At 34.6% G+C, this 27,853-nt stretch overlaps 2 protein-coding genes across 2 annotated transcripts; one reads left to right on the top strand and one right to left on the bottom strand.

Moving 5' to 3' along the window:
* Positions 1-99: 99 nt before the first annotated feature.
* On the top strand, positions 100-6,073 carry LOC102808047 (neuronal membrane glycoprotein M6-b-like). The gene is made up of 7 exons (XM_006825862.3): positions 100-121; positions 3,157-3,331; positions 3,610-3,769; positions 3,987-4,125; positions 4,893-4,966; positions 5,326-5,385; positions 5,825-6,073. The coding sequence occupies exons 1-7, from the start codon at positions 100-102 to the stop codon at positions 6,071-6,073; spliced, it is 879 nt and encodes a 292-aa protein (XP_006825925.2).
* Positions 6,074-6,193: 120 nt separating this feature from the next.
* On the bottom strand, positions 6,194-27,710 carry LOC100373164 (ran GTPase-activating protein 1-like). Its single transcript, XM_085498318.1, has 16 exons — positions 27,455-27,710; positions 25,902-26,029; positions 23,254-23,313; positions 22,424-22,603; positions 21,248-21,382; positions 20,903-21,004; positions 20,349-20,405; positions 19,782-19,895; positions 19,232-19,331; positions 14,644-14,728; positions 14,129-14,291; positions 9,093-9,191; positions 8,698-8,800; positions 8,366-8,451; positions 7,994-8,115; positions 6,194-7,228 (listed from the first exon to the last, which is right to left on the bottom strand). The coding sequence occupies exons 1-16, from the start codon at positions 27,567-27,569 to the stop codon at positions 7,159-7,161; spliced, it is 1,719 nt and encodes a 572-aa protein (XP_085354444.1). The 5' UTR covers positions 27,570-27,710; the 3' UTR covers positions 6,194-7,158.
* Positions 27,711-27,853: the final 143 nt, after the last annotated feature.

Genomic DNA, 27,853 nt, shown 5'->3' with positions numbered 1-27,853 from the left:
TTGCACGTGTGACAACTACTTAATATTCCACTGGTATTAGCAGATTAAAAGGGGGGAAGTTTGAAAAGTCAAATCGTCGACACAGAAAGACGATTCACGATGCAGCGGTATGACTTCGAAGGTAAGTAAGATATTTGGTAGTTTACTGGTTTTATCGAGTCCGCCATTTTTTTCAAATGTATGGACATTGGAGGTAGGGGTATGTAAACTTATATATTATGCCAGACTTCAAAATACGCCATGGGGTTATAACTGCAAGCTGCACGTAAAGTTAGTTAATTGGAGTTTATGTGTCGTAGAATTTTGTAACGATAGTAAAATACGTTGATATTTGAAATTTAATTTGAACATTGATTTCCTATTGTGAAAATTGCAATTAAACGAATCCTAACTTATCGACGATGTAGATTTTAGTCACCTTCATGAGTAACAAACACATAAATTAAAGTAATTGTAAAGTAGTATGCGTAATTAAAATGGAATTCAAGACGTAGGCGTTCTGGACTCTCAGTCAGCTCAATACCCGAAAATAAATAATTAAATGACGGGTTGTTTGCACTTTGGACGAAAAAAAATATATTTTTCAATATTGTTGTTCAGATACTCCAAATTGTAGGCAATATCGGATTATGGTATATCGTATACTAGAGATGTTACGTTTACAGGACACAGCAGTATTCATTGGATCAAAAATCAAAACCACTAATACGCATGTGCCGTGATTGTTATTGTGCCTACCCAAAAAACCAGTGCATAATTATGCGTATTATAGAGTGTTATTGTTTCATCGAGCGAATGCTCAGATATGCGCTACGAGAACGATGTTTTCAGTTTATGATAAACCATGCATCTACCAATATATACTGCAAAACATGTCTTTTAGTTGGCATGTTGTTTTAGATAATTTAGCTAATCTGTAAGTTCGCTCATTCAAGATGTAGCTAATTTATCAGAAAGTATACACAGCGTTAGTTGACACTTGACTAAATTAAGATTCTGTTAAATCGATCATTGAGTCTAATTCGCTAAAATTTCAAGCAACTATTTCAACGTTTTTTACAGTTAGACCAAACAACTTAAAATTACACGTTCTCGTCCACATTGCACATTTAACAGTCAGATGATAGTATAACATTTTTGCAATAATGTTTAGTAACGCCATTAAGCCGCCCATTTGTAAGTCCGAACATTATAAAGACATACCATATATCAAATGAGTTTTCAGTTTTCGTTAGCTCAAAATGTTTCAAGATGTGGAGTAATCGTCATTGGTACTGACTCGGTGTGCACTCTCGTAGACAGTGTCTGGTTGGCTGCAAACATGACAATAACTCAGCCATACAACCCTGGGGTCATGGCAATTTTACCTATATAAATATGTTAGTTTGTATATTAGTTAATAATTTTCTAGAACGTCTGTTACCCTACAAGCAGAGTAATATATTAAAACATCTGTTTTCAGCATTAATTGTCGCACATTGAGGAGTGTTTATGAAATAATATCATCGCCGCAGTTCTTCCACTCGTAAGATAAAGAGTTGTATATATGAACCACGTGACAGGTGACGCAAATACATTTATAGGGTCAACATCATGTCATGAAATCAAAGAACAAATCACTGAACATTCGAAATAATATCATAAAATTATTGAATTCGATACCACCACCTGTTCTACTGCAATACCCAGCTGATAACATAACACGGAGATGCCCTCTGTATAAACTCCCGCGACTAAAACTGTTATAATGATACTTGCCCAACAAATAAAACCCACACTTTGGACCCTAAACCACCATTTGTGTAACCTTGACTTACCAGCCTATAACGATCGTGATATCTGATATAGCAATGTACAGACCAAATAAATTGTGTATGTTTTTCATAACGGGGATGGTGATATATTTAAATGGTTTGGTTGTATCATTTCAGTATTGTTTTGCAGATTTGTCGTTTTAAATTAATATATTACCTTGTTGCATTGTAAACTGTACGCGAGTTAGCGCTATGAGGGCGATATACACACTCGGAATAGGAGTCTTTACACATTTATTGGCGTAGTTATTCGAGAGTTTGGTTCAGAACAATGCCGAGTAAAAATGGAGGGAAAATGGAATAGTCTATCATTAAAATGTATTAAAGGGGGGTTTATCGTTATCTAATGACAGGGGGATTATTGTTATCTAAAATATTGTCTCCAAAGAGTTTGGTTCCTGGCAGTCATACCAAAATTGCATCAATTCGATTGCAGTGAGAGATCGTTGATAGAGGGTGGGCAAGGGGGGTAGCTGGTACAGTTTTACGGGAAATAAGAAGGGCTTTTTACAATTTACAAAGAAAAAAATACGTTTTTACAGTTTACAGTGATAAAAAATTGAACATTGAATGGTCCGAAGAGCTCTCCGACATTGCTGCGCCGCGTGCGTGCATGCGCATATTACCCTCGTAATGCTCTTCATTCGGTTAGAGGGCCTTTTACGTATTGACATTCAATTTTGTAGTGAATTGTGTCATCTAGTCGTTTTACAGTTTCTAAAATGTAATTTCCCTGGATTACTCTTTACGATTTTTTTTATTTGGATGTAAATTCTTGTACGTACCGAGAAAAATGACACATTTTACAGTGTACGAAAACAATATTTGATTGATTACGTTGTACGTCTAGCATGTGATTACAGAATTACGGAATTTATTTTTTCAATTTACGTTGTACGAACCAAAAAATATTGCAATTACGTTGAACGAAAATAACCCTTGCCCCCCTCTTGATATATAAGATGAAAAGGAGGGAACTATATTTTGAAGCTTTACACAAAAATAAGTTGAAATTGTTCGGAATTAGTAAATATAGTTTCTGATCTGACTGCGGCATTGTGGCAAATCGGATTAGAAAACTTGATCGAATGAGGACAATGCTATCTCCTGAAGCCATATTTATTATTATTATTGCCGTAAAGTAGACTATAAAGATTGAGATACGCGTGCCGTTCTAAAATTTCAGACAAAGTATCGTTATTTATATTAGCTCTATATAGAAAATACATTAAAACCGCGGGATATTACGACTTTCAGACAGCTTGGAAAACCCCATTTTAACCCATGATATAAAACAAAACAAAACAATTAACCATAATTGCATCGTCTTTGTTATCTTCAGAAGAAGACAGGACCGGCATTGCCAGATGCTGTGACCGGTGGCCATGGCCGAGTGTACTAACTTTCCTACTTATGATATGTTCAGTTATTCTCTTCTGTGTGTGTATACATTTTGCAACCGAAGACACAGTGCGATTGTTCTATGACACGGCAGCCTACCACCAACTTAATGATACGTAAGTAATTTTGTGTCAAATCTGTATTTAAAATTGCAACATTGCGCAGTGGGTTATATATATTTGTCATATATATTGAAGACCGTTATAATGTAATAAAATAAATACATTTTCAATTAAATAGAAGTAATAGTTTTATTTTAAATGTAACATTGTTTTCTCGAATACAAATTATTCATCCACCAGTAAGAAACAGAAAATTGCAGTTTGAATACTACATACCGGTAAATACGTTCTTTCCCATTCATATACGTATTCTGTAACTGTTTCTCGGATAGGATTTACTGGGCACAGATTGGACTGTATTGTCTGACTGGAGTGATGCTGTTCGTTACATTTATCCTACTCTGTCTTGGTTGCCTGGCATCGGGTTCTTATAGAAAAGAATACGTATGTAGATTCCCATCCAAGGCATGTGGTATTTGTCAGATGATTGTGGTAAGTTCTCAAAATGTTCAGTCGCTGCGAATCAACCCTTATTAACCATTATCGACCCGACATCATTATTCTGCAAGTTTGGGGATTATTATTTCTTCACCCACGATAAATTGATTTTCACAAAATCTTCACCTCAACCAATTATTTGTAAAATGAGGAGAGTCAAGGTTGAATTGGGTTCTCATATTAATATTTATTTATTTTATTTCCGCTGCAGTTTGGATTTGTAGTGTATATATTTTTCTTGACGTGGATAGCAGTGGTTGCTATCTGTATGATTCCACTGTGGTGGTTCTCTATCATCAAAACAACACACTGTGGCGATCCAGGTGGATGTATCGATCTCAGACAATTCGGTAAGTTTCTGTTGCTATGGCTTCACAAACAACCTGAAAAATTTGTATTTGTGTCATAAGAACATTCACCGTGCTCCAGCTAACCAAAACATTAGTATTTCAAAAGTAAACCGAAAATTCGATGCAATGTCGACGAGTTTACTATTATCACAGTCACTCTACTAGGAGTGTGACTGTGCTTTTATGGTCTTGAGCATACTTGTAATTTAGAAAATGAGTTGTAAATTCATAGCAACTTTTAACATAGAAAGTCAAAGTAAACATGTATTGCGTGCGTGACTCAAATCGACGCTCTCGCATGCGACATGCTATGCCATCGCATTTTGCAAAACCGAATAAGTATTTTTCTGTTGGCTCGCGTAAAAAGAAACGCGATCAACTTGGAAATAACTTTATAAAATAATAATAATATAGGAAAATTTGGGGAAAACAAAACTGATAAACATACTAGTAGTTAACAACGGCCAGAGGAAGCCTCGAAAGAAAGAAAAAATCTGCAGGCATGTCGGTCTGAAATGCTAAACTGCACATGTTTAATCATATTCATCGAGAAATACAATTTTGAATGCAAGTGACCCCAAACCTAGTCCTCATTCGTAATATAGCAAGGTGGCATGGATTCTCATGACACGTGTCAATTTATACTAAAAGGGGGTTAACAATTGTAATGTTACAGGTGGTAGTACACATCAAATACAGACCTATATACAATATGTTACCATGTATAAATTATTAAGCACAATTTTATTATTGACTTTTTTCACCAGGATTGGTTCCCATGACGTTGCCAGATGAGCATGCTAGGGTGTGCGGGTCCACGCTGGTGACAATCTGTGTCGAGGTAAAAACTATACACTAACATGCATGTTTACGTACGAGAGGCACATCAACCACTACTACGGTATATGCACCACACAGGCTAAACGAGTTTATGAGAATGGAAACAGATTAACAACTATGCATCACGTATTTATACCTTGAATTATCGTTAAATGATAAATTTAAAAAATGCAATCAAGCTGCCAAGTTTTGTAGAACAAATTAATTAAATAACATGCACAGACTAATTACATCAGTCATTCAACCACCTGCTAAAACTATTCCATGGTTCTCGCCATTTTTTAGTTGGCAATGAATCTCTATGAAGTCAAATTGATAAAGCAATATGACCTAATCATGTACATTTTCATTCATTCACAGAACCCCTGGGATATGTACTTACTTGGCACATTGGGTGCAATAGCGTGTCTTGTATTGGTGGTAAGTAATAAACCATTTGTATATACCATATCAATTCTATTAGAAGAACATTTCTTAAAACTCGCATCATTTATCATCTGCTGGTTGATCATTTTGACCAGAGACGTGTCTGTCGTATGTAAGCACATGTGCTACTATGAAGCAAATACGGTATTAGTATTTCAAATGAATGCATATTTGTATTTTATAACCGACTTGATTATGATGGATTTATTGGTAATCCCATTTATGTTCAGAGCAAAATATAGAAATTGTTTTCACAAACGCATCCTGTATGTTTCAATGTATGAATTTCAGCAGCTGTGCTACTACCACACCTATTATGCTACTTTAGCAGATCCATATGGTTTAGTTAGGTGTATCATTCTTGGAAACAAGATTTATTTTTTGAGTTTTTTGTGAGTACAGAGAGTCACATGCAGCATCTTATTTTTTGTAGGGTCACTTTTTGATGATATTTTCTTCAAATTATGCTCACATTCATGACAATTTCCACCGGGCAAGATTGCAGAGAGGACGTAATGCGGCTTCGTATAACCCGACTGCATCACCGAATCAATACACACCAGATGTTATAACACTTGAAGAGCAGGAAAACCAATATGCCACATCAGGAAGGAGTAGATCTCGTGATCCGATCGGTTATTCGTCATCAAATAACAAAGATCCTCTCTCTTATCAGATGTAGCATTCTTATAGGTATGCCACCGGAATTCAGAAATATTTTCTGATCTGTTTTGTTGGGGGAGGGGGCAAGCTGCACTTTTCAAAAAGAATGCAAGTTTTTGTATAAGAGCAGCTCACACAATTAGAACGATCTCCACGGATCACACAGCGATTCTTTATTCTACAATACTAGCTTTAATGTAATATTTCAACCACAGAACGGACATTTTTTTCTCTCTACAACACAAGTATATTACTTTTTATTTCTTGCATAAACTTTTTGCTTTATTCAAGTATTTCTTGAGGAAACCACACTTTTCCCCTTTTTTATATGTAATATGTTATATGTAATTTTTTTTATCAAAAATCTGATTTAAAGAAAATGAAAACCATGTGATTAACTATTATGTCTTGATATGGAACACATTACAGTATGTGCAGTACATTTCTGGCTCAGATATATCTAAGCTAGTGCTCTCAATATTGTTTATTAACAACAAAAGTAATAAAATTTACAAACTAGTTATACAGTAAATTATTTAAAAAAGAAAATGATAAACTTTGACATATAAATATGTTATATTATTTCACTGCCTTATCTATCTACTTCATCTAATGCTATTCTCTTAAATATAAGCAACTTGTACAGATTTTCAATCACACGAGTGACATTTGATAAAGCCATTCATCATCATCATCATCATCATCATCATCGTCGTCGTCTTTGTTGTCTTGGTAACTAAAGCTTTCAGTTACAACATCGATGCATGAATTTTGTGCAAAATTCTAACGAGTGGTAAAAACCAGTCCTGACTGTGACCACACCACAGAAGAATATGTTGTTTATCAATCCGGAATACAACCATATAGTTATTTAGATAGCTAAGAATTGTATTATTATATTAAGATGTTGTTTTGTTTAAGAAAACAAATCAGTGCGTGACAAATACAAAAAAAAACTACCTAATTACTGTAAAGATAAACAAGAAAGTTTCCTTTATTATTGTGTCTTGTATACCAAGTTTTGAAGTGTTGTACTTGTTTGGTTAAATAAGGTGATAATATAATCATGAAATAAAAATTTATAAATAACAATTCTTTGCCGAGCTACAATGCATATAGTGACTGCAGGAGTTGATGAGTCGCGACACGGTGTGATTCTAGTAGATGATTGGGTCTGAAAATGATTAAAAATACAAAGATTATAGAACAGACAACACAGTTTATCAGGTGGTTAGTTATCAAAACCAAGAAGTAATTTGAAGTTCACTTGGACGCAGTGACAACAAGAGTAAAAGAGTCATCATCCAATAAACCTAAAGGCCATATGGGAAATAAAACGAGTCTAGTAAGTAACGCAGACCAATCTTAATTATGAAATCTTCTCATTTAGATTTTGTAATACAGTCATCTTCAGATTATCGATTATAAAATCCAGTGTGTGATTAGTTGACTGTATGATGCCATGCAATGCTGAAAACACAATCACAAACTGATCTATGGGGATTCTTTGATAATTTTTTGGCTACAAGACAACTGTGAGCTGGAAAGTTTGTGGCATTTTGGAAATCTTACATACTACTTCATATGTTCAGAGCTTCCAATAAAAATATTGGTGATAATACAGTTTGAGCCAGTATAATATGAAAATAGCTACTGATACATAGCATATTTTATTGAAAATGTCAGCATTACAAGAATATACAGCATAGCAGAGTTTTGGGTTGTTTTCTTGCTAGAGTCCACGATGCACAATATTGAGAAATCAACACTGGCTCACATTCAGTAATAAATCAACTAGAGAACTATTAATCTGTTGATTGGTGTATATAGCAGATATACTACACCTGATATTGCTTCATGTGTGCATGCTTTGAGAGTCATATTTTTTCCTCTCACAACTGGGTGTGATGTCAATGGTAAATGTGCAGAAATGTCTTACCTTGATAGGAAAGCGATGAGTGTAGTAGCACATACAATAGGAAAATAGTTTTGCTTTACAACATGTGCCAAAGTGATTATTGTTCCTTTGATCTGGAGAAATGGTTTGATTTTATCTTCACTCTGTAATTGCAAATAACATACATAGTAGAATTTGTAAAGTTGTCAAAAATCATAAAAGTAGGAATGGACTCAAAATAGAGAGCAATCCGTATAAATTATTGAACACATTTAAACTAATCCAAGGTTAATTTAAAGTCTTTTCTTCATGCTGCCTTGTCAGATTTATCCAACTTTTCTGAATTGTAAATAGTCTAATTTATTGCTGTGATTGATCAATAAGAGAAGGTGTAAATAATCCACATTACTTTACCTTAAGAAGTCCCAAATAAACTAATACGCTATTTACTATTTCTTCTGGTCTAAGATCACTGCAATACGCTTTACTCATAATAGCATCTAGACAAAAAATAACAAATTATTTTTGACGAACCCAATCATTATCAAAAACTGATTATGGTTTTACTATAAAGTAGCCTGTCAAGCTTAATATTCTATACAAAAATGTGTCACAAGACAAGAATCGTACATAGCAAATTGGCTCATACGGGCAGCAATAAAATGTTGGTACCCCTATTGGCTAAGACAGACAGCTGTAAGATGTTCAGTCCCCAATTAGATAATAGACGTATATCGATGAATCACCTGAACATTGGTAGACAGCATTGGTAACATTCTCATTCTCTAAGTCCATGACTGATGACACTTTGAAGAACATCTTCACGATACTGTCTGAATTTTCCACTTTCTATGAGATGAGAAGTAATGATTAATTAAGTATTAAGTCTTAGCATATTCTGAATGGTACACCTCTGATACGGACATATTCATTTCTAGTTCAGTAAATGAAACTGACAATATACAAACTATTTAAAAATCTTTGAATAGAAAATGTTATAATGTAGCAAATTAAAAATTGTGTTTGTTTGGAATAAAATTTAATAAAAAGTATTATAGAAAAAAATATGTACAACGTACAAACTAAACATTACTGTTATGTTCAAAAGCATATATAAATGATGATATAAAGATATACTTGCCCCAAGTTCATCAACAAACAGCTGTGATCTGTTGCTACCTAATGCAAGTAACTTATCAGATGAGGGAGACTGGAGGAAGTCACCAATAGTAACAGTAGCCTAAGCAACAGCATCAGTAGAAAAAAAGGTTCATTAGCAGATTGTCATTATTATGAAGGTGGATTGAACGGATCTGAAGATTATACATCATTTTCTTTCATTACTATGGGTTCATATTATTACGATACAATGCAGAAATATCTTTTCATAAACAAAAAGTCTGAACATTTTTGGGGGGGGGGGGGGGAAATGTTTATCCAAACATTCCAAAGCATTAATATTTAATATAGCGTGATGATCTTTCTATGGAGATGGAATATATGCCCGTGGCAAACAGGCCAGGCCTGCCATTCTTAAACCTAGGTTCTCCCATCACACTCATTAAAAACGTGATGTAATTCCCATGTAGGATCTGTACTCAGGACTCGCTAATGATGGGTGTAACTATAATGCATTGTGGGTAAAAAAGGAGATTTAGTTTTGGAATTCAATGTTTTATCTACACCCATTATGTTTACAAGTCTGGATTTCCAGCACTTATGACAGAACAAAAACTATTTCTGAAAGTAGGAGAAGAATTTAAAAATTCAGGTCTAAAATGATTCAGAAAACTGAAATTAAAACAATGAATAATTAAAAATATTCCTGTTTCTGGTCATTGTCCGTCAAAAAGTGCATGTCACAGATTTTCTTTGATTATTTTCCAAAAAATACATTTTTTATGAAAAATAAAAATTAAATTATTGATCATCTTATGTCATAATTATATCATTGTTAGTTTATCAAAACAATGTGCAATTTCCAGGGTGGAAGCAGGGGTATTTGTGAAGGATTCACTGACTTTCAGTTTAGTGGATATATGCGAGCTAAAATTATACTATCCATTATTGTAGAACATGATTTAGCACAGCACCCATCAAACTTAACAGTATGCGCTCCAAAACAAAATAACTTTGAAACAGGTAATGCATTGTGGGCTTTAGATTACGGTGGGAATTATACTTGAATATGCTGTCATAGCAATTGAAGATTAAGGCTATAAATTTTTTAAAATAAATAAAATAAGTGTACATACATATGACACAATGTGTGAAATTGTACATGATGGAGCGAGAAACATCAAGAGATATGGGTACACATGTGCAGATTTCTCTCGCCAAAGTCGTGTTCAGATATATTATAATTTGCTATACTATTTGAGAACTTTTATTCATGTCATATTTCATACGGGACCACAAGATTAATATTATTCCTAAATGGACCTTGATTAAGCAAATCTTCATCAATATCTCCAAAAAATATACATGTCTAAATATACATGGCTTCACAAGGATGATAAACATTTCAAGAGTTCACAAAAATTACAACAGATATTTAAACCATCATACTTTGCCATTTTACATATGAAGACTGGTACTGTATTTGATAGGGTGTTTAAATTATACACATGTGATCATATGATAATTCATTGTAGTTAAGTGGAGAATGCTCCATGATACAAATAATCTCTGCATCTCCACAGGGAACCCAGGAACTAGAACTAAATATTTTTCTCTGCTTGTTAAATCCACACCCTCAATGCACATACCTCTATGTACTATATTGTCATTGCTCATATTTAAATATGAATGAATTGAAAATTAATTAAATTATCATCAGTATATAAGGTTATTACAAAGATACCTCAAAGTATGCACGAAGACAGTACAGCGGCAGTATCGACGGACGCGCAGCGGAGGTCGATGCGACATTGTACTGTCTGAGTGCATACTTTGAGGTATCTTCGTAATGACCTCATTATTATACATCTTTTCCTACCAAAGATACATCATGGTAATGCCGACATCCAAAAAGTTTAGAACAGAATCAGTGAACTTCTTTGTATGGAGTCCGGTCAAATCCTGGTGGCAGCCATGTTTGTTTTTATTATTATAGGACGCTTACGCGCGTAATTATTCCATATTTGGAATTCGCATTTCCTAATATAGTAGTATGAAAATACCCCATAAAATACCGCAAAAATTACGGCACGCTGTAACTTATAGCGTTACGGTGACAGATGTATAATAATAATATATTCTATATTCTATCCTAATGAAAGCATATTTTATAATCAATCTGTGATCATGTCTCAATATGTATAAATAAAACACATGAATAAAATTGATAAAATTGTTTGTTTATTGACAACATGATTTCATTAAACGGCAAACAACACAAGTGTCTAACATCTAATAAACCTATCAATAACACTTGTATATATTCACTGGCTGCCTGTACATAAATATTGCAACACTTCACTGAGAAACCTGGGTTTAGAAAATAAACATTTTTTTTTGTAGAAATATATACAATAAAATTTAGATGTTGCATCACAACAAATAAATATACAACTGAATTATATTTGATGATGTTAAAAGGAAAGGTTCCTATCTGCTGTTTTCCAGTTATACATTGTTTCCATTGAAAACTATGGCAAGCACTTCTCCCATCAAGTTTAAATGTACAATGTATATCTAAATTCAAAATTTAAGTTCAAATGTATATGTATGGAACTATGACTAACAAATGTATACACGTTTCATAAATCACAGAAAAACTGTACATGCATTCACCACAAAACAGGAAATCTACAAAAATAGCTGCTTCTATTAAAATTGTCAAAAATTACATATTTACAGGACAGGATATAAACCATTAAAATGCTAAAAAGTTTTAAGATAAATTAAAATAAGTCAGTAAAATCGTTAAGCCAGAAACTATGAAATTGAAACATAAAGTACTCATGAATTTCATAAAAAAGTACAACTCAGTGAATATACAGATCATCTGAGACTGAAAATTCCACTCTTCATGCAAGAGTACAAGTATCAGAAACAAACTTGCATGTATTGGATCAAAATGCATGAATTATATTTGTGAAAAACTTAAAACCTAGATTTATGTACATTGACAAGTAGTTGTCACTACCTATAATCAATTTCCTTTCAGACGTACAGTTTAGTGAAAAAGCTTAAAACCTGGATTCAATTTGATAAGATATTGGGCAATCGCTACTTTTAAGGGAAACTCGTAGTATTATTTGTAATACTTTCACGTCGCAAGTTGCTCTACAAAGTACATTGTAATTTATTGTAAAGAAGAAACTTGCACCACAAAAATTTCCTATATCACAATCTTCTAAAATCTTATATGAAGGCACAGTTAAAAAGCAGAAAAATATGTTGATGATAAAAAGTAATATTTGTGGACTTTAATACTGCCGTTTTAAAAACACAACATGTTGAAAAGACATTAAAATGTTTTTATATTTACAACTATTTTCTCCTTGATGTGTTTTGACAACAGTAAAATAGCCAAAATATGAGCACGCAAATAGATAAAAAAAAAAAAAAAGTACGCAAAAGAGTCCTTCAACTGCAAATATCTCTCTCTGTCGGTTGTACAATGTATCATAGTTTTAGTTTATCCAAAGCATCTGCCAGGTCTTCTGTTGATTTCTGTAAAAGTCATACCAAGAAAGACTAACTTCAGTCAATAGAATTTACTTTTCATTTTTATGTACAGACAAATACATTGTCAAAACTAGTACCCGTAATGAAAGAAATCCTTAACGCTGAGCTGGCAAACACAAAACTCCTCGTTTTGTTCTTCAGTAAAAGAGATGGTGCTTTCTTGCCAAGAAAGACAATTGTTCAAATTTCTCGTTTGTTTTATAAAAACTACTTTTCAAGAAACAACTCATTTTAGGATACAAAACCAGCTGACAATACAGTGTTCCAAGTCATGCCATCTATTATTGAAATGTATGTGAAATAAATAAGGGACAGAAATTTTGTTCACATCGTCTGTTCTAATCCGTCAATAAATCACTTAAAATAAAGTCTAAATGACAAGCGAATACAAAGTGCTGATATTACCGATATTGTTTAAACCGATCTACATCATTTTCAAGAAACAGATGCTTTGTTGCCGAGGACATGGCTTGTAGGAAAAGTATATTACCAGAACAAGTTCAATTTGGGCTACAGGACTTTGTATAAATGAAGTAATATTGAATGTGGGGTATAATGTATGCACAGTACAGAGTATATTGAGACATGATCACAGATTGCATGCAGGCAAGAATTGTGGCATGAATATAGATGGATTATCACTTGTTTTGGTTATCACAAGGTTCCTAACATTTCATCAAAATTTCTCTAATGGTTTAACAGCAATTATTGTAACTTGTTATGGTAATCCTTGATGTATGCTGTTGCATCAAGCAATGTGGATTTAACAATGGTTACTACACATACTTACTCCATATCGTATTTATCCTTGTACTAAACATACTGCGCAGTTGACTACACTTGATAGCAGTTACAGAATTAAATTTATTTCCAGTTGTGTAAAATTAATTCACTTCATAATTATTAAAGATGCAATACGGACAAAAAAAAAATATTTTTTATTATTGTTGTTCAATACTTTAATACTGTTGACTAAATCACAGTCATTTTTTTATTTCAACTAAAAAATGTGAACACCCAATAGTATTTGTAAGAAAAAGCAAAACCCCCTTATATGCAGAGGAAGTGAATGATACTGTGGAATACTTTATTTTCGCTTGGAATTAATTTTCGCTATTTTCGCTGAAGGAATGATTCAGTGAAAATATAATCCAGCGAATATACCTTTTTTCCTATCTTTTACATTCAACTCACTAAAAAATCAGTGAAAATAAATTCCATACAACACACCTAAAAAGTCTTTTCAGCGAAAATTAATTCCAGTGAAAATAAAGTATTTTACAGTATTGAACATACCAAAAGAGCCAGTGCATATGTGTATCAGAGAAATTTATTATGTTATGTGCTATAAGAAAACTGTTTTCAGTTCATGATAAATCATAGTCCAATGTTTCACAGTATCAAACAATAATACTACAAATGAAATGTTCTTCTCCATATTGCATCTTTAAAATTGAAATTTATTAAAACTATGGTAATTACCTTGTCATCTTGACTTCTTGGTGTAATCGCCGTACCTTGAATTTGTAACGCAGGATCTTCTGAAACGTCACCTTCTACCTCCTCTTTCACTTCTGATACTTCTTCTTCCTCCTCCTCTGCCTCATCATTACCATCTTCATCTTCACTGTCGCCTTCATCATCACTATAGTAATGACATAAAAGAGTGAATTTTTTTCCATTTGTGAATTTCTTATAATGCCACAGGGTGATTTTTTATTGCCATCAAGTTTTGAGTTTTGTAGGTCAAATTTTTCTGTTAAGCGTGACCATGTTTGTCACATTTGAAAAGTTGCTTGACAGGAAACACACTACTTTCCCCCCATGTGCAGGGAGAGTCAAAGATGTTTTTTATGACACTAGAGATAGTTCACCATTATTAGCAGTAACTAAGGAAACTATTTTACAACTAGAATAGTAGTTGGCAGCAAGTCAAGATTCAATCTATCAAAGAGGGCAGTATTGATAATATTACAATTCATACAAGCTTTACTTACCTAAAAGAACCAAGCTTGTCTGTTATGCCAACAGATTCGAAAATCTCATTAATTGAATCTATCCCTTCTTCTCCAAGGCCATTACCTACATTAGAAAACAAAAATAATGTGTACTGTAAATGTTTTAATTTGGCAAAACAAGAATATTTAGGAAATTTTTTCGGCATGAACTCTAAATAGAGTTCTTATGGAATGACTAAATTATTGTGTTGCAAACTACATCCAATAGTCTTGCGTATTCCAGGAATGCCTTACTGATGGAATATGTTTGATGGATTTAACTAGATCATACAATTGAATCACTCATATATCATATTACCAATACTCAATATCACAGCAGAAAAAAATAAGTGGTCACCAACTGGATTTTGAGATATAGTAGATTATGACGCAATGTTTATATTGTCTGCCATGACGACAGGTGAATAGTATAGAATAGAGGACGAACCACTCTGAAAAGCAAGACACAGTAATGCCTTTAATTTATTTCACAGGATTAGCAAGCTAACAAAGCTGCCCTCGTTTCTATAGATATTATAACTAAAACTACTGTGATGGGGCAAGGTTTGTCGAGTCCCAGGAGCTGCTTTGAAGCAATAACCTATGTTTGTTCTGTTTTTAATGCATGATTACATACATAATGTGGGCAAAGAGAGCAAATAGAGGTCCATCTACAGGTGAGGTACACATATATAGAAGTCAACGATAACATTTTTGATAACAAAATGACAGATATATTTGCTAAAAATACTGAGCATTGAAGATATTATCACGAAATGAACAAATCTGTCAAAAGTCTACCCTAGGTACATTTACTTATATACATGTACTAAGTATCAAAGCAATTGAGCTAGTACCGGATTCTGCCGTAAATTCGCCCATCCAAAAAATCTCCCTGGGCGGTTTCACGGCTGGTGGGCACTTATTTGGGGGTAAAATTTCCAAAAAATGATCATCAAATATTTTTTTGGGACTTCTATTTTCATTCAAAAATTAACCAATGCTGACTTTCCACGCCGGCAGTTGGACCACCCAAGACAAGAGAAACTATTGCAGAAGCTAAACTAAAAATTGATACATTTTTACTAGTTGCTACAGTTACTGTTCTATGCACAGCAGGTTTCCCCAGACACCTGAATTAAAAAGTAGACCGCCTAAAATTTCACTATAATATCACCCAGTGTCATCTTTCTCAGTAAAAAAAACAAAAACAAAATCTGAAAATAAAACATGGTAATTGGTATATTCTTAGCAGATGTGGCGGTCCTGAAAAGGGTCGTTTGGTTTGAACATGTCATGAAACATGTTGTGCAATATTGACATCAAAGCGACAATTGCGTAGGATATCTTGAATTCTTGGAATCACCTGATCAATGGCAAGAAACCAAATGTTGCAAAAGTGCATAACACCGACCCTCGGTGAGTGTGAGAACGCGTTTGTCTTTGGTTTAAGATAGTAACAACCATCAGCAGATAAATTCAAGTTCATTATTTTCACCAATAATCTTGCTGCATCACGTTTTAAACTTGCCACTTTCTTTCCACGAAAAGTCACGGCGACTGCGTCTTTATCGTGAAGATTCTGGCGATCTCGGCAAAGGAGATGTGAAGTACCCAATGGTAGTGAGCTACTGTAATGTGGCATTCCAACAGCAAGTACATTGCGAATAACAACTTTCTTCTTTCCCATGATGTAATGAGTGATCAATCACTGACGACAGAATGTAATATTTTTTTCAGTTGACGACTCTTTATATGCAATTTGACCAATGCAAATCCAGTGTTCTAAAATACTAGTATCGACAGGCACAAAACAACTCCACATATTTTTTATTATGGCTATGGCGAGACTTTGATTCGTCTTTGTTTTGCTTTAACTGGCCGTGAACTGACAAGAAAGTCTGTTTGTATTTTCCACATCCGTAAGCGCACACCACTATACTAATAAATATTTGAATGCGCACGCTATTGTTAGATTTAATGGTCTGCATTCCACACCATCATTGTATAGTGAATAAAAGGATGACAAGTGATCAAGACGGTTGCAGTGACAGTGAGTACGAGTGACAGGAACACATTTTTATTTAACTTGACTTCGAAATTTTTGATTTTTTTTGGAAACAGAGAAGTAACTGTAGAGGTGAATAGTGCATTTAATGAAATAGAAGTCTGTCATGGCAGTGGGCAGTTATGTTTGTGATTTTTAATGCAGCTGAGGGACCATGCTTGGTTTAATTTGTAGGTTATTATTTTTAAAATTACGGGCACGGAGAATGATTTTGTGAACCACTAGATTTCAAAGTCCCGGATAATTCAAAGTAACGGGCCACCTATGACGTTATTAAATGCGGGACATCATTCGACTTTACGATTTCATTTGGACGTGATTAAGAAATTGCAGGTACATTGAATTTAAGTGAGTGAACCCGTTTTGTATTACTAGGAAATAAAGGCTAAATATTGAATGCTATATACAAATCATTTTCGAAAGCACAATGGACGAATGAGACTGTGATATTTTATTTTTATTCTGGCATAGTTTAATTGAACCATGAATTGATTTTGGGACAGAGGTAGAAAGACTAACAACAAATACAGGCTTTTCCGTGGGACAAATGAAAACCTTGTATATTAATTTGTAGACAGTTGTAAATCGCTGATTTCCAATAAAGTTGAGTGTTTTGTATATGGCTAGCATATCTTGTTACAAAATTCAAAGGAAGAAAAAATAATATATGACTTTACCAAAAACGAGTGGCATGTCATAATTATTGTGTTCGCAATGATACAAAGAGATTTTCACACGTGTAATCTGCGGCATTTTCTTTGCCAATGTCTGGCAATCACTGTGACTCCAACCCAAAGCTAAATTTAGCTAAAATTTGCTAAATATGGCTCGCACCCTTTACAAAAATTTGCCATAAATTACACAGCTCATACAAGGCAGAGTCACTTTTAGTCTATGTTCAAAACCGTGACCGTGACATGCCGACTCAGAAGTAAAAATTGAACACCATTGAAGACAAACTTCAAGTTGTTGCTGTTTGGAGAGACTGTGGCATCTTGACGTACATATATTGATAGAAAAAGACTGAGGGAGTGGTCAAAACGCGAAAGAGAATTTGTTACCGTAATCACGGTGACAAGAAGCATTGTAGAAATATGGAAGTTTTTTTTTTTTTTTTGTGATGACACCATTTACTGCCTTAGTACATATTTTGTGGTATTTTCGTAATAACATTATTATTGTACATCTTTTCTGCACAGCTAGAAATTAACTACGCATAATCCCTAGTTTGAAAATTCATTCAAAAGCGATTGATCGCACAGGAACATCTGTCTGTTCTCCAAGAGATGACATATGGCATAGACGAAACACCCGTGTACATCAACATGGTTGCAGATACCACTATCGACTTTATCGGCAACAAAACCATTGAGGCAGCAAACTGTGGTGCCACAAAAGCACGTCCATGAGTGGACAATATTTGAAGACGGCCGTCATTCTGAAAGGCCTGAAAAACATTCCCAAAGTCACTGTTCCAAGTAACATTTTCGTAATGCTTGCAAATAAAGAAAGCAACACCTGTTAACTCATAGACACGTGGGTAAATAAATTTTTCCGTGCACGAGCCGGGGCAACGCCACATAAAGGGGGCGATCTCCTGTCCTTGTTGGAAAGGTACAACACATCGGTCAAATATATCCCACCCAAAACAACAAGCTACCTGCAGCCAGTAGATGTAATTTGCAACAGACCATTTAAGGCGGCGATGAGATGACAGTGCCGGGGGGTTGGTTTGCGACCATCTTGGGAAACAGTCTTTGCTGTTGTAAGTGCCGCCGTTGAAGAAATGAAAACTGCTGTAAATACCGGTACCAAGCGAGCATTTGAGTGTGGTGGGATAGCCACAAATGGCGGAGTCATTGGGAACAAGTCACTGAACAGCAACCATCAATAGGTGTTAGCTGGGGTGTTTGCTTGAGTCCTTAGAATGTAAATGTACGAGTGCGTCAAGAAGATTATAACAATTGCCCGCCCACATGAACAAGGCATTCTCCCTGATCTGATCATAAAAAGCATACATCGGTTAAAAATAACAAATAGCAGCTCTCCAGCAGAGTTTCCCCACGCATTGGTGTATCACTTCCTGCAGTTTATTGTTTAAAAACCCCAACTGCCGTTTGACAGCCCTGGGCGAATTTCCAGCAGAATCCAGTAGTTTTCAAGAAAATAGCATTTTTTACCAAAAATGTTCACCAAAAATAGAAAATTGAAGATATCAACATGAAATGAACAAATCGGACAGAGGTTAACTCAAAGTACCTGTATACCAAGTATCAAAACAGTTGAGCTTGAAGTTTTCAAGAAGAAGATGGAAATGTAATTATTGAAGGATGAACGAAAGAACAATCGCCTACATAAACAGCTCTGCTGTCATATATGGTGATAACTGAGCAAATAAGACTTATTTTTGTCCAAAGAGGCACATTTGTATTTAAGTATATTTTCATTATTCTGAATTTGTTTTTTGAGACCTTGCTGAAAAATCCTTATGAAAAACAATGTATGATAACAAACTCTTACCATTTAAGTCAAGTTTTTCTAAATTCTTTTTACTCTGCACACTTTTAGCTACTGCCAGGGCTGCATCTTTTTTGATCTCACCAAACGATAAATTCAATTCCTGTTGAAAAATATTAATTAGTCATTGTAAAACCACTAATACATATTTTCTGAAATCATATGCCATTCTATAAATAAGGATACAGCACATAAAAATGCAACTAAATGGACACTGATCATGTAAAATAGCTATGGTACACTCATATGAAATCAAACAATAACCACGTACAAGAAATAGAACAGCAGCTGCAACTCATCTTGAAAACAAAAGTTATTGTTTTTTGGAAACTATGCTAGAGGGCGCTATAAACACCAAATCTCTATAGAGTCTGCATTTGAGATACAATTTCTAATTTATTTATACAGATGATTGATTTCATGAGGGGATACAATAGCACAAACAAACAGGTGTAAAAAACATATTTATATTACTAAGTATAGGTTGAGTTCAATAAGATTGGTCATCTGGAAAAAATTTGGGGCAAAGAAAAATAGTAAAACTAATACTCACCTTGAGTTTAGGAACTCCATGCTCTAAGGCATTTGCTATTGCCTGTGCTCCAGCAGATCTAACTAAACAATCACCAAAGTTTATGACTTCTAATTCAGGTAGGTTAGCAAACGCCTGAAAGAACACAATCAAATCTCATTAACGAGTAAACCATACCAATTGTGGTCTTATCCCTTGTATTAAGAAATTTCCACAAATTATGCATTAATCTATGTTAATATATTGTACTATAGTACAACCAATGATATTAGTGCACATGAACAAAGTCACTAATAATGGGATAGGTAATTCTTCTGAAGGTTAGTCTCTCAGAAGTAGTAAACAGCATCTATCATTGTTTATTTGTGACTGGAAAATTGACTGATATTTCAAGACTGAATACAAACAGACAATGAGTTATGCAAAGTGGGACGATGTATCAGAGCATCATAAATCTTTCAAAAGCAAAATCCATGAAAACTGAATAATAGTAATATTTGATATGCGTATATAGGGATAACATTACATGATAAACTATTAAGTCAAATAAAGTTATGAAATTGACAACCATCTTGACATTCAACTTACAGAGGCCATTGATTTAGCTCCTGTTCCTGTAAATGTATTATCATTCAAATTTATTATCTGTAAAAACAAATAAAAAAAATTATTTAACTAATGAACATTACCAATCAGCATCACACAGTAGGTTATTTTTTTTATCTTACCTAAATCTATTGATGTTAAATTAATTTTATTTTCTGCAAGTCCTAAATTGAATTGTAAACCAAGAGTATACAACACTTCATACTGTAAAACCATTTATTTTCACTGGATTTTAACATCACTATTCTGATGAGTTCATGTTCACAAATTTGGCAGCTGACAAGTTTTTTTTTCATGTTCCCATGGATTTTATTTATTTTAAACAGATTTTGTTTATCAACGAAAAAAGCACAGTAAATAATTACTAGCCTTACAGTATTTATTTCTGCTGATTTTAATACTCACTTCGGCATAAATAAATTACATGTGAAAATAAAATCTTCTACTGTAATACATGGGTTATATGATAGTTGTTGTATCTCAACCAGAGCAGTTGCTGACAACCAAGCACATTGCTGATAAAACATTATACTCGCCTTCAGTTTGTCGTTCTTTGCAAACGAATCTGCCAGTGCTGATATTCCCTGGTGATTTATACCATTCTGTGGCATTGCTACGTGTTCGAGTGTTCCTATAGTCTGAAAAAAATAATTTTGGGATTATATGGATAACAAAATTGTATGAAACTAATAATTTCAAAACATCTGTAGTAGTTCAAAACCAGGCTGAATGCAACTAATCAAAAATAAAATTTGGCAACAATTTCACACATTTTGAATTCCAGAATACTGTAAAATACATTGAAATAGCTACATGACATTTTATCGAATTTGACTGAATGCAATTATCTCATTGTGATAGTATAGCACCAATATTGTTACCTTGAATGCTAATGCCAAGGCAGTGGCACCATCATTTTCTAATCGATTCCTTCCAGCGATAAAAAGCTGCAGTGATAATGGTTTCCCTGCAGCTGAACTTTTTTTATGACATTCAATTAATGCTGCTGATAAAATCTGTGAATTAGAAAATAAATACACACATTAGTTTTCAGTACATCTTGGACAGGTTTTGCTTTCTTAATAATTTGGTTGGTGATGAGAATGCAATGGCAAACAGGTCAGAGTACCCAACACCAAACTGCCAGTGGTCAGTCAACAACAGAATTCTTAAGAGCAATATAAAATAAATTGAATTCTTGTGAATTATCTCACTGAAAGTTTTTCAGGTGATAAATCTGAGAAGGTATTTTAACCTTTAGATCACCAGACTTTCTCGCCCAAATTTGTATGCAAATTTTTCTTGTATTCTTCAATATTTCAGGAAATGAACCCTAATTTTGGAGCCAACAGACAAAATTTGAGTCAATATTCAGTTTTTACTCAAAAACTTTGGCTATTTTTGTCCCAATCTTCTGAAGGAAAGTGCAGACTATAAACATTATTTTGTGAATTGTTGATGAAAAGAGATGATGGTGAAAAGGATAAAGCATCTTGCTGTAGACATTATGGCATTTTGAGCTGAAATCAAATTTTACACTACTGAGCATGTTATTGCATATATATGCAATGCATTCTGGAAGAAAAGTTATTGCATAACAATGGACTACTGTTTTATTTTTCCCTTTTGGTATTCTGATGACATGTACCCATAAATGAAAGTATGACAAACATGACATTATCTTGAATTCGGTTTGAACCTCCTTAAAGGTATTTTAATTAATTAAAGCAGAGGAGATGTCACCTGCGGATGTGTCAGATGGCCATAGCGTGTCATTGTTTACAAACAAGTGTCTACCCATGAACCTTTGCGTTTTTAGCGCGTGTTGTTATCATAGCTTTGGACTCAATTGCAGCATGTGTGCGGGTGACGACCCTCTCGCTTTAATAGAACAAAGAAACTTGAAGTGTAATGGGCTGGTCATGTATATTGCAAAGCTAGGATCATCAATGCAGAATATCTCGAAAGAGTTAGGATATGAACATTCTGTTTTATCAATCACAAGTGTTGTTTTTCTGCTGTAATAAACCAAAATTCCATCATCATAATAAACTTACTTTTCCCCCACCTATACCGAGTCCATTATTATTAAATCTAAGTTCTCTTATGGAATAACATGCTTCGCTTTGCAGCAGCTCTGTACATGCTCGCACTCCGTCTGCACCAAATGCATTATCACTTAAATCAAGTTCCACTAAATGGGCTTCAGCTGTGATAATGGCAGCTCCTAGGCTTTCCTGAAAGAAAAGAAATTTAACACAAAATATTATTATATGCAATAAAATTGTTTGTATTTTTGTCTCACTTTTCTGTTAAGTTTGATCTAACAAAAAAACACAGACCTGGAGGTGTTGTAAGATGACATCACAACTAACTATTAAAATTATTCAGCCTATCATAGCACTTCTTACATGAAAACACACTAAAAGATGCATTTTAATTGGCCATTGAAAATTTATGAACTTGACTGAATGAATCCAGTTGTTTGGTAGTTGACATGCACAACATGACTATCAATAGTCCATTTTCTAATGACCGAATTTCCATGTTATGTGTGAAATAAAAAAACAAGAAAAAAACAAAGGAGATAGCATCAGCACAGTGCACAAAATTCAACAAATGTTAAATGGATTTTTTTGAGTATTTCCATGTTAAATATTGTGCTATATAAATTTGATAGGCAATTCTCTGAAACATCGGCATTTCAACATTGAACTTTAAAATAAAAAAAAAAAAAAAAAAACCAAATCATTTGATTTTTGCAGCAGGATGCTCAATTCGCACCTTTCACACATTATGCGAGACAAACAGATAGCCATCTATTGAGTTATGCAAACTGAGCCAAACCAATTACATTAATCTCATCTACCAAATAATACATACATACCAGTGCTACAGGAATCTCTGATCTCAGTCGTCCAGTAAACATGTCACTCCATCTTGCTCTCTGAATAAAATAATTTAAGACCAGGAATCACATTACTGTAAATTGATTTAAATTCACTAGACGCAAATTTTACAAATTGTGTGAGTAAGAGAAAACTGCAACGTTCTGCACCAAGACAGGTGAGTCCCATCCAGTGTTGTAATAATTTGGCGAAATGACATCCATATCAAATAACCAACATTTCTAGCTGCCAACAGTTTATAATATTTAAAACAATGAAAACTCTACAAAATTAATTTTTTTAAGTTTATGGCTACACCTGATATTATCAAAAGAACTGCCAATTAAAACAGGGTTCCCCCCGGGCATTATAGAACAGGGGTTCCCAACTGATAAATTTGAGATAAACAATAGAGACAATCAAGCATAACAATGAACCAATAGAGATAATTAACAAACTATATTGTTATGTAAATTAGTCGATACTCAATTATATTTTCTGAGGATAACATCGATTCCCATAATGCATCAACATGGCAGTAATCCCATGATGCATCACAAGCTATCATTACATTAGTAATGAAACCCTACAACATGGCGGTACTCCCATGATGCATCTCAAGATATCACTACTTTGGTAATGAAACCCTACAACATGGCAGTACTCCCATGATGCATCTCAAGCTATCTTTACATTAATAATGAAACCCTACAACATGGCAGTACACCCATGATGCATCACAAGATATCACTACTTTAGTAATGAAGCCCTACGACAAGGCAGTACTCCCATGGTGCATCACAAGATATCACTACTTTAGTAATGAAGCCCTACGACAAGGCAGTACTCCCATGGTGCATCTCAAGATATCAATACTTAGTAATGAAGCCCTACGACAAGGCAGTACTCCCATGATGCATCACAAGATATCACTACTTTAGTATTTAAGCCCTACAACATGGCAGTACTCCCATGGTGCATCACAAGATATCACTACATTAGTAATGAAACCCTACAACATGGTAGTACTCCCATGGTGCATCAAAATATATCAATACTTTAGTAATGAAGCCCTACAACAAGGCAGTACTCCCATGATGCATCACAAGATATCACTACTTTAGTAATGAAGCCCTACGACAAGGCAGTACTCCCATGGTGCATCTCAAGATATAAATACTTAGTAATGAAGCCCTACGACAAGGCAGTACTCCCATGATGCATCACAAGATATCACTACTTTAGTATTTAAGCCCTACAACATGGCAGTACTCCCATGATGCATCACAAGATATCACTACTTTAGTAATGAAACCCTACAACATGGTAGTACTCCCATGATGCATCACAAGATATCACTACATTAGTAATGAAACCCTACAACATGGCAGTACTCCCATGATGCATCTCAAGATATCACTACTTTAATGAAACCCTACAACATGGCAGTACTCCCATGATGCATCACAAGCTATCACTACTTTAGTAATGAAACCCTACAACATGGCAGTACTCCCATGATGCATAACAAGCTAACACTACATTAGTACTGAAGCCCTACAACATGGCAGTACTCCCATGATGCATCTCAAGCTATCACTACTTTAGTAATGAAACCCTACAACATGGCAGTACTCCCATGGTGCATCATAAGATATCAGTACTTTAGTAATGAAACCATACAACATGGCAGTACTCCCATGATGCATCACAAGCTATCACTATATTAGTAATGAAGCCCTACAACATGGCAGTACTCCCATGATGCATCACAAGCTATCACTACATTAGTAATGAAACCCTACAACATGGTGGTACTCCCATGATGCATCACAAGATATCACTACTTTAGTAATGAAACCCTACAACATGGCGGTACTCCCATGATGCATCACAAGATATCACTACTTTAGTAATGAAACCCTACAACATGGCAGTAAACCCATGATGCATCTCAAGATATCACTACATTAGTAATGAAACCCTACAACATGGCAGTACTCCCATGATGCATCTCAAGCTATCACTACTTTAGTAATGAAACCCTACAACATGGCAGTACTCCCATGATGCATCACAAGCTATCACTACATTAGTAATGAAACCCTACAACATGGCAGTACTCCCATGGTGCATCTCAAGCTATCACTACATTAATAATGAAACCCTACAACCTGGCAGTACTCCCATGATGCATCACAAGCTATCACTACTTTAGTAATGAAACCCTACAACATGGCAGTACTCCCATGATGCATCACAAGCTATCAATACTTTAGTAATGAAACCCTACAACATGGCAGTACTCCCATGGTGCATCACAAGATATCACTACATTAGTAATGAAACCCTACAACATGGTGGTACTCCCATGATGCATCACAAGATATCACTACTTTAGTATTTAAGCCCTATAACACGGCAGTACTCCCATGATGCATCACAAGATATCACTACTTTAGTAATGAAACCCTACAACATGGCAGTACTCCCATGATGCATCACAAGATATCACTACTTTAGTAATGAAGCCCTACAACATGGCAGTACTCCCATGGTGCATCAGAAGTTTCAATGAACAAAGCTTTCTGGAAGAAGAACAGGAGCAACTTCACAATATTGTTCAATCATGCATGCTAGTACTTACCTCAAATTCTGCTTTATTTTCTAGAGCTTTAGCAATAGCTTTGGCGGCTTCTACACCAACCGTGTTACCTCCTAACCGTAATGATTGCACATCTTTGGATTCATTTATGGTTTTGACAATTTCGGCAGCTGGTGAGTGGAACACAAGTTGACATACATATATGCATAAAAAAACATATATTGTACAAATACATGTCAGTGTAGCATTACAATTATTACATGCTTTTTTTTCCACTTGTAATTTGTTTAAATAATGACGAGGATGCAATGACATGTGCATTGGGCCTTAACACAAGACCACTGAAGATTTTTGAATATACATCAAAATTCATTTCAATATGAATAATTTATAACCAGTCTAGAACAATGGCTACATGTTCTTATATCAAACAAACCAACGTGTTTACTTGCAGAAAATAAAAAAGCGTAGAATAAACTGCCATTGACCATGGACGTACTAGAGATGGACGGTGCACGGTGTTTACTCGCTTTGATGTATGTGCGTTGCCGCCACCAGATTACTGTTGATCCAGATCATGTCTGCATAATTTCCTGTCCACAGGAAACGATCACGAACACGCCCGATTATAGCTCAGTTCATCTTCGTTTTGTCCCGAACGCCCCCGACGATCTGTTTACGATCGTCAAGAGAAAACAAAATGGCAACGAACAGGCACCAGAGAAAGTTTGGTTTTGGTTCGGATTTTGTAGATCCCGACATTTTAGAACTAGATGATAATGATTTTGATATTGAAGACATTGAAACTGTCGACTCAACCGTCCCTGAAGAGGACGAACAGCAGTATTGTTTCTCGCGAGAGCCCATCATGAACATGAAAGCTAATGTTAAAGAAGTCCATTTTTAACATCAAATTACGGCGGCCGAACTTTTCCGAACATTTTGAGCTTTGTGCCATCTGGAAATTTGACTCGAATTGAACATCGGATAAAAAAATCGTCATCCGCTCACACCGGGTTTACTGGCAATATTAAATTAAAATTGTTAACAAATGCTGAAGATCGGTACAAACATGCTCGTAAACTTGCCTAGAACATACGGATTTGCGTTAAACCTTTGATTTACAACGTAACATTGCACCAGCTCATGGACATGGTCTGTATTTTTTTTTTTACCCAATATAATATAAAATTTAAAATTCGAATCTTGTGAAAAATCAAAACTAAGATCGGGCGGCAACTCAGTCAAGATGAAAGTACGTCTGCCTATTCATGAATTTAAGATGAGTACAATAGAATGCGTCTTATCAGGTGTGAATCACCGTGCAGCGTCCATCTCTAGTACGTCCATGCATTGACAGTGGAATATACATTTCTGCTTTGTGTATGTATTTCCGGTCCAGACACCTGTTTTAGTTTTTGTTCATATTTGTAAATCATAAGATCATAAATATGATATATATATATATATATATATATATATATATATATATATATATATATATATATATATATTTGCGATCACCATTGTAATGGGTCCATAGGGAATATATATATTACACATTGGTCAAACTTTGAGTTCAACATGCTACGTACCATCTTCGGCTGTGTCAAGTTTCAGGCCCTTTCCGGCGAATGACACTTCGTTTACTTGTTCAAGTTTTGCCTTGGCCAACAAATCGGCAACATCGGGTTCGCTTTTCACTGCCATAACCGACTGTGGGAACTTGTTCTAAATGCAATTGGTTAAAGTGATTATCGAGAGAAAGAGTAAAAAAATCCGGCTAAAAAAATCAACAGACAAAAACTACTAATCAAATCACATGGAAACCCGGTGGAAACAAAATGGCGGCGATTTTTTGAAAGATGACGCAGTACCCGGATGTAGCTAAGGATTAAAATAGTAATATTATGCCTTGCGTTTGAAAGTGACAATCGGGACAGTGGTTCCAGTTACTGGTTAAAATAACAATGTTTATCTTGAAACATTACGAA

The sequence above is a fragment of the Saccoglossus kowalevskii genome, chromosome 4, assembly GCF_978046115.1.
Source record: "Saccoglossus kowalevskii chromosome 4, keSacKowa6.1, whole genome shotgun sequence".
Lineage (NCBI taxonomy): Eukaryota > Metazoa > Hemichordata > Enteropneusta > Harrimaniidae > Saccoglossus > Saccoglossus kowalevskii.
Note: the sequence above shows the minus strand (reverse complement) of the source record. Positions and strands in the feature narration are given on the sequence as shown.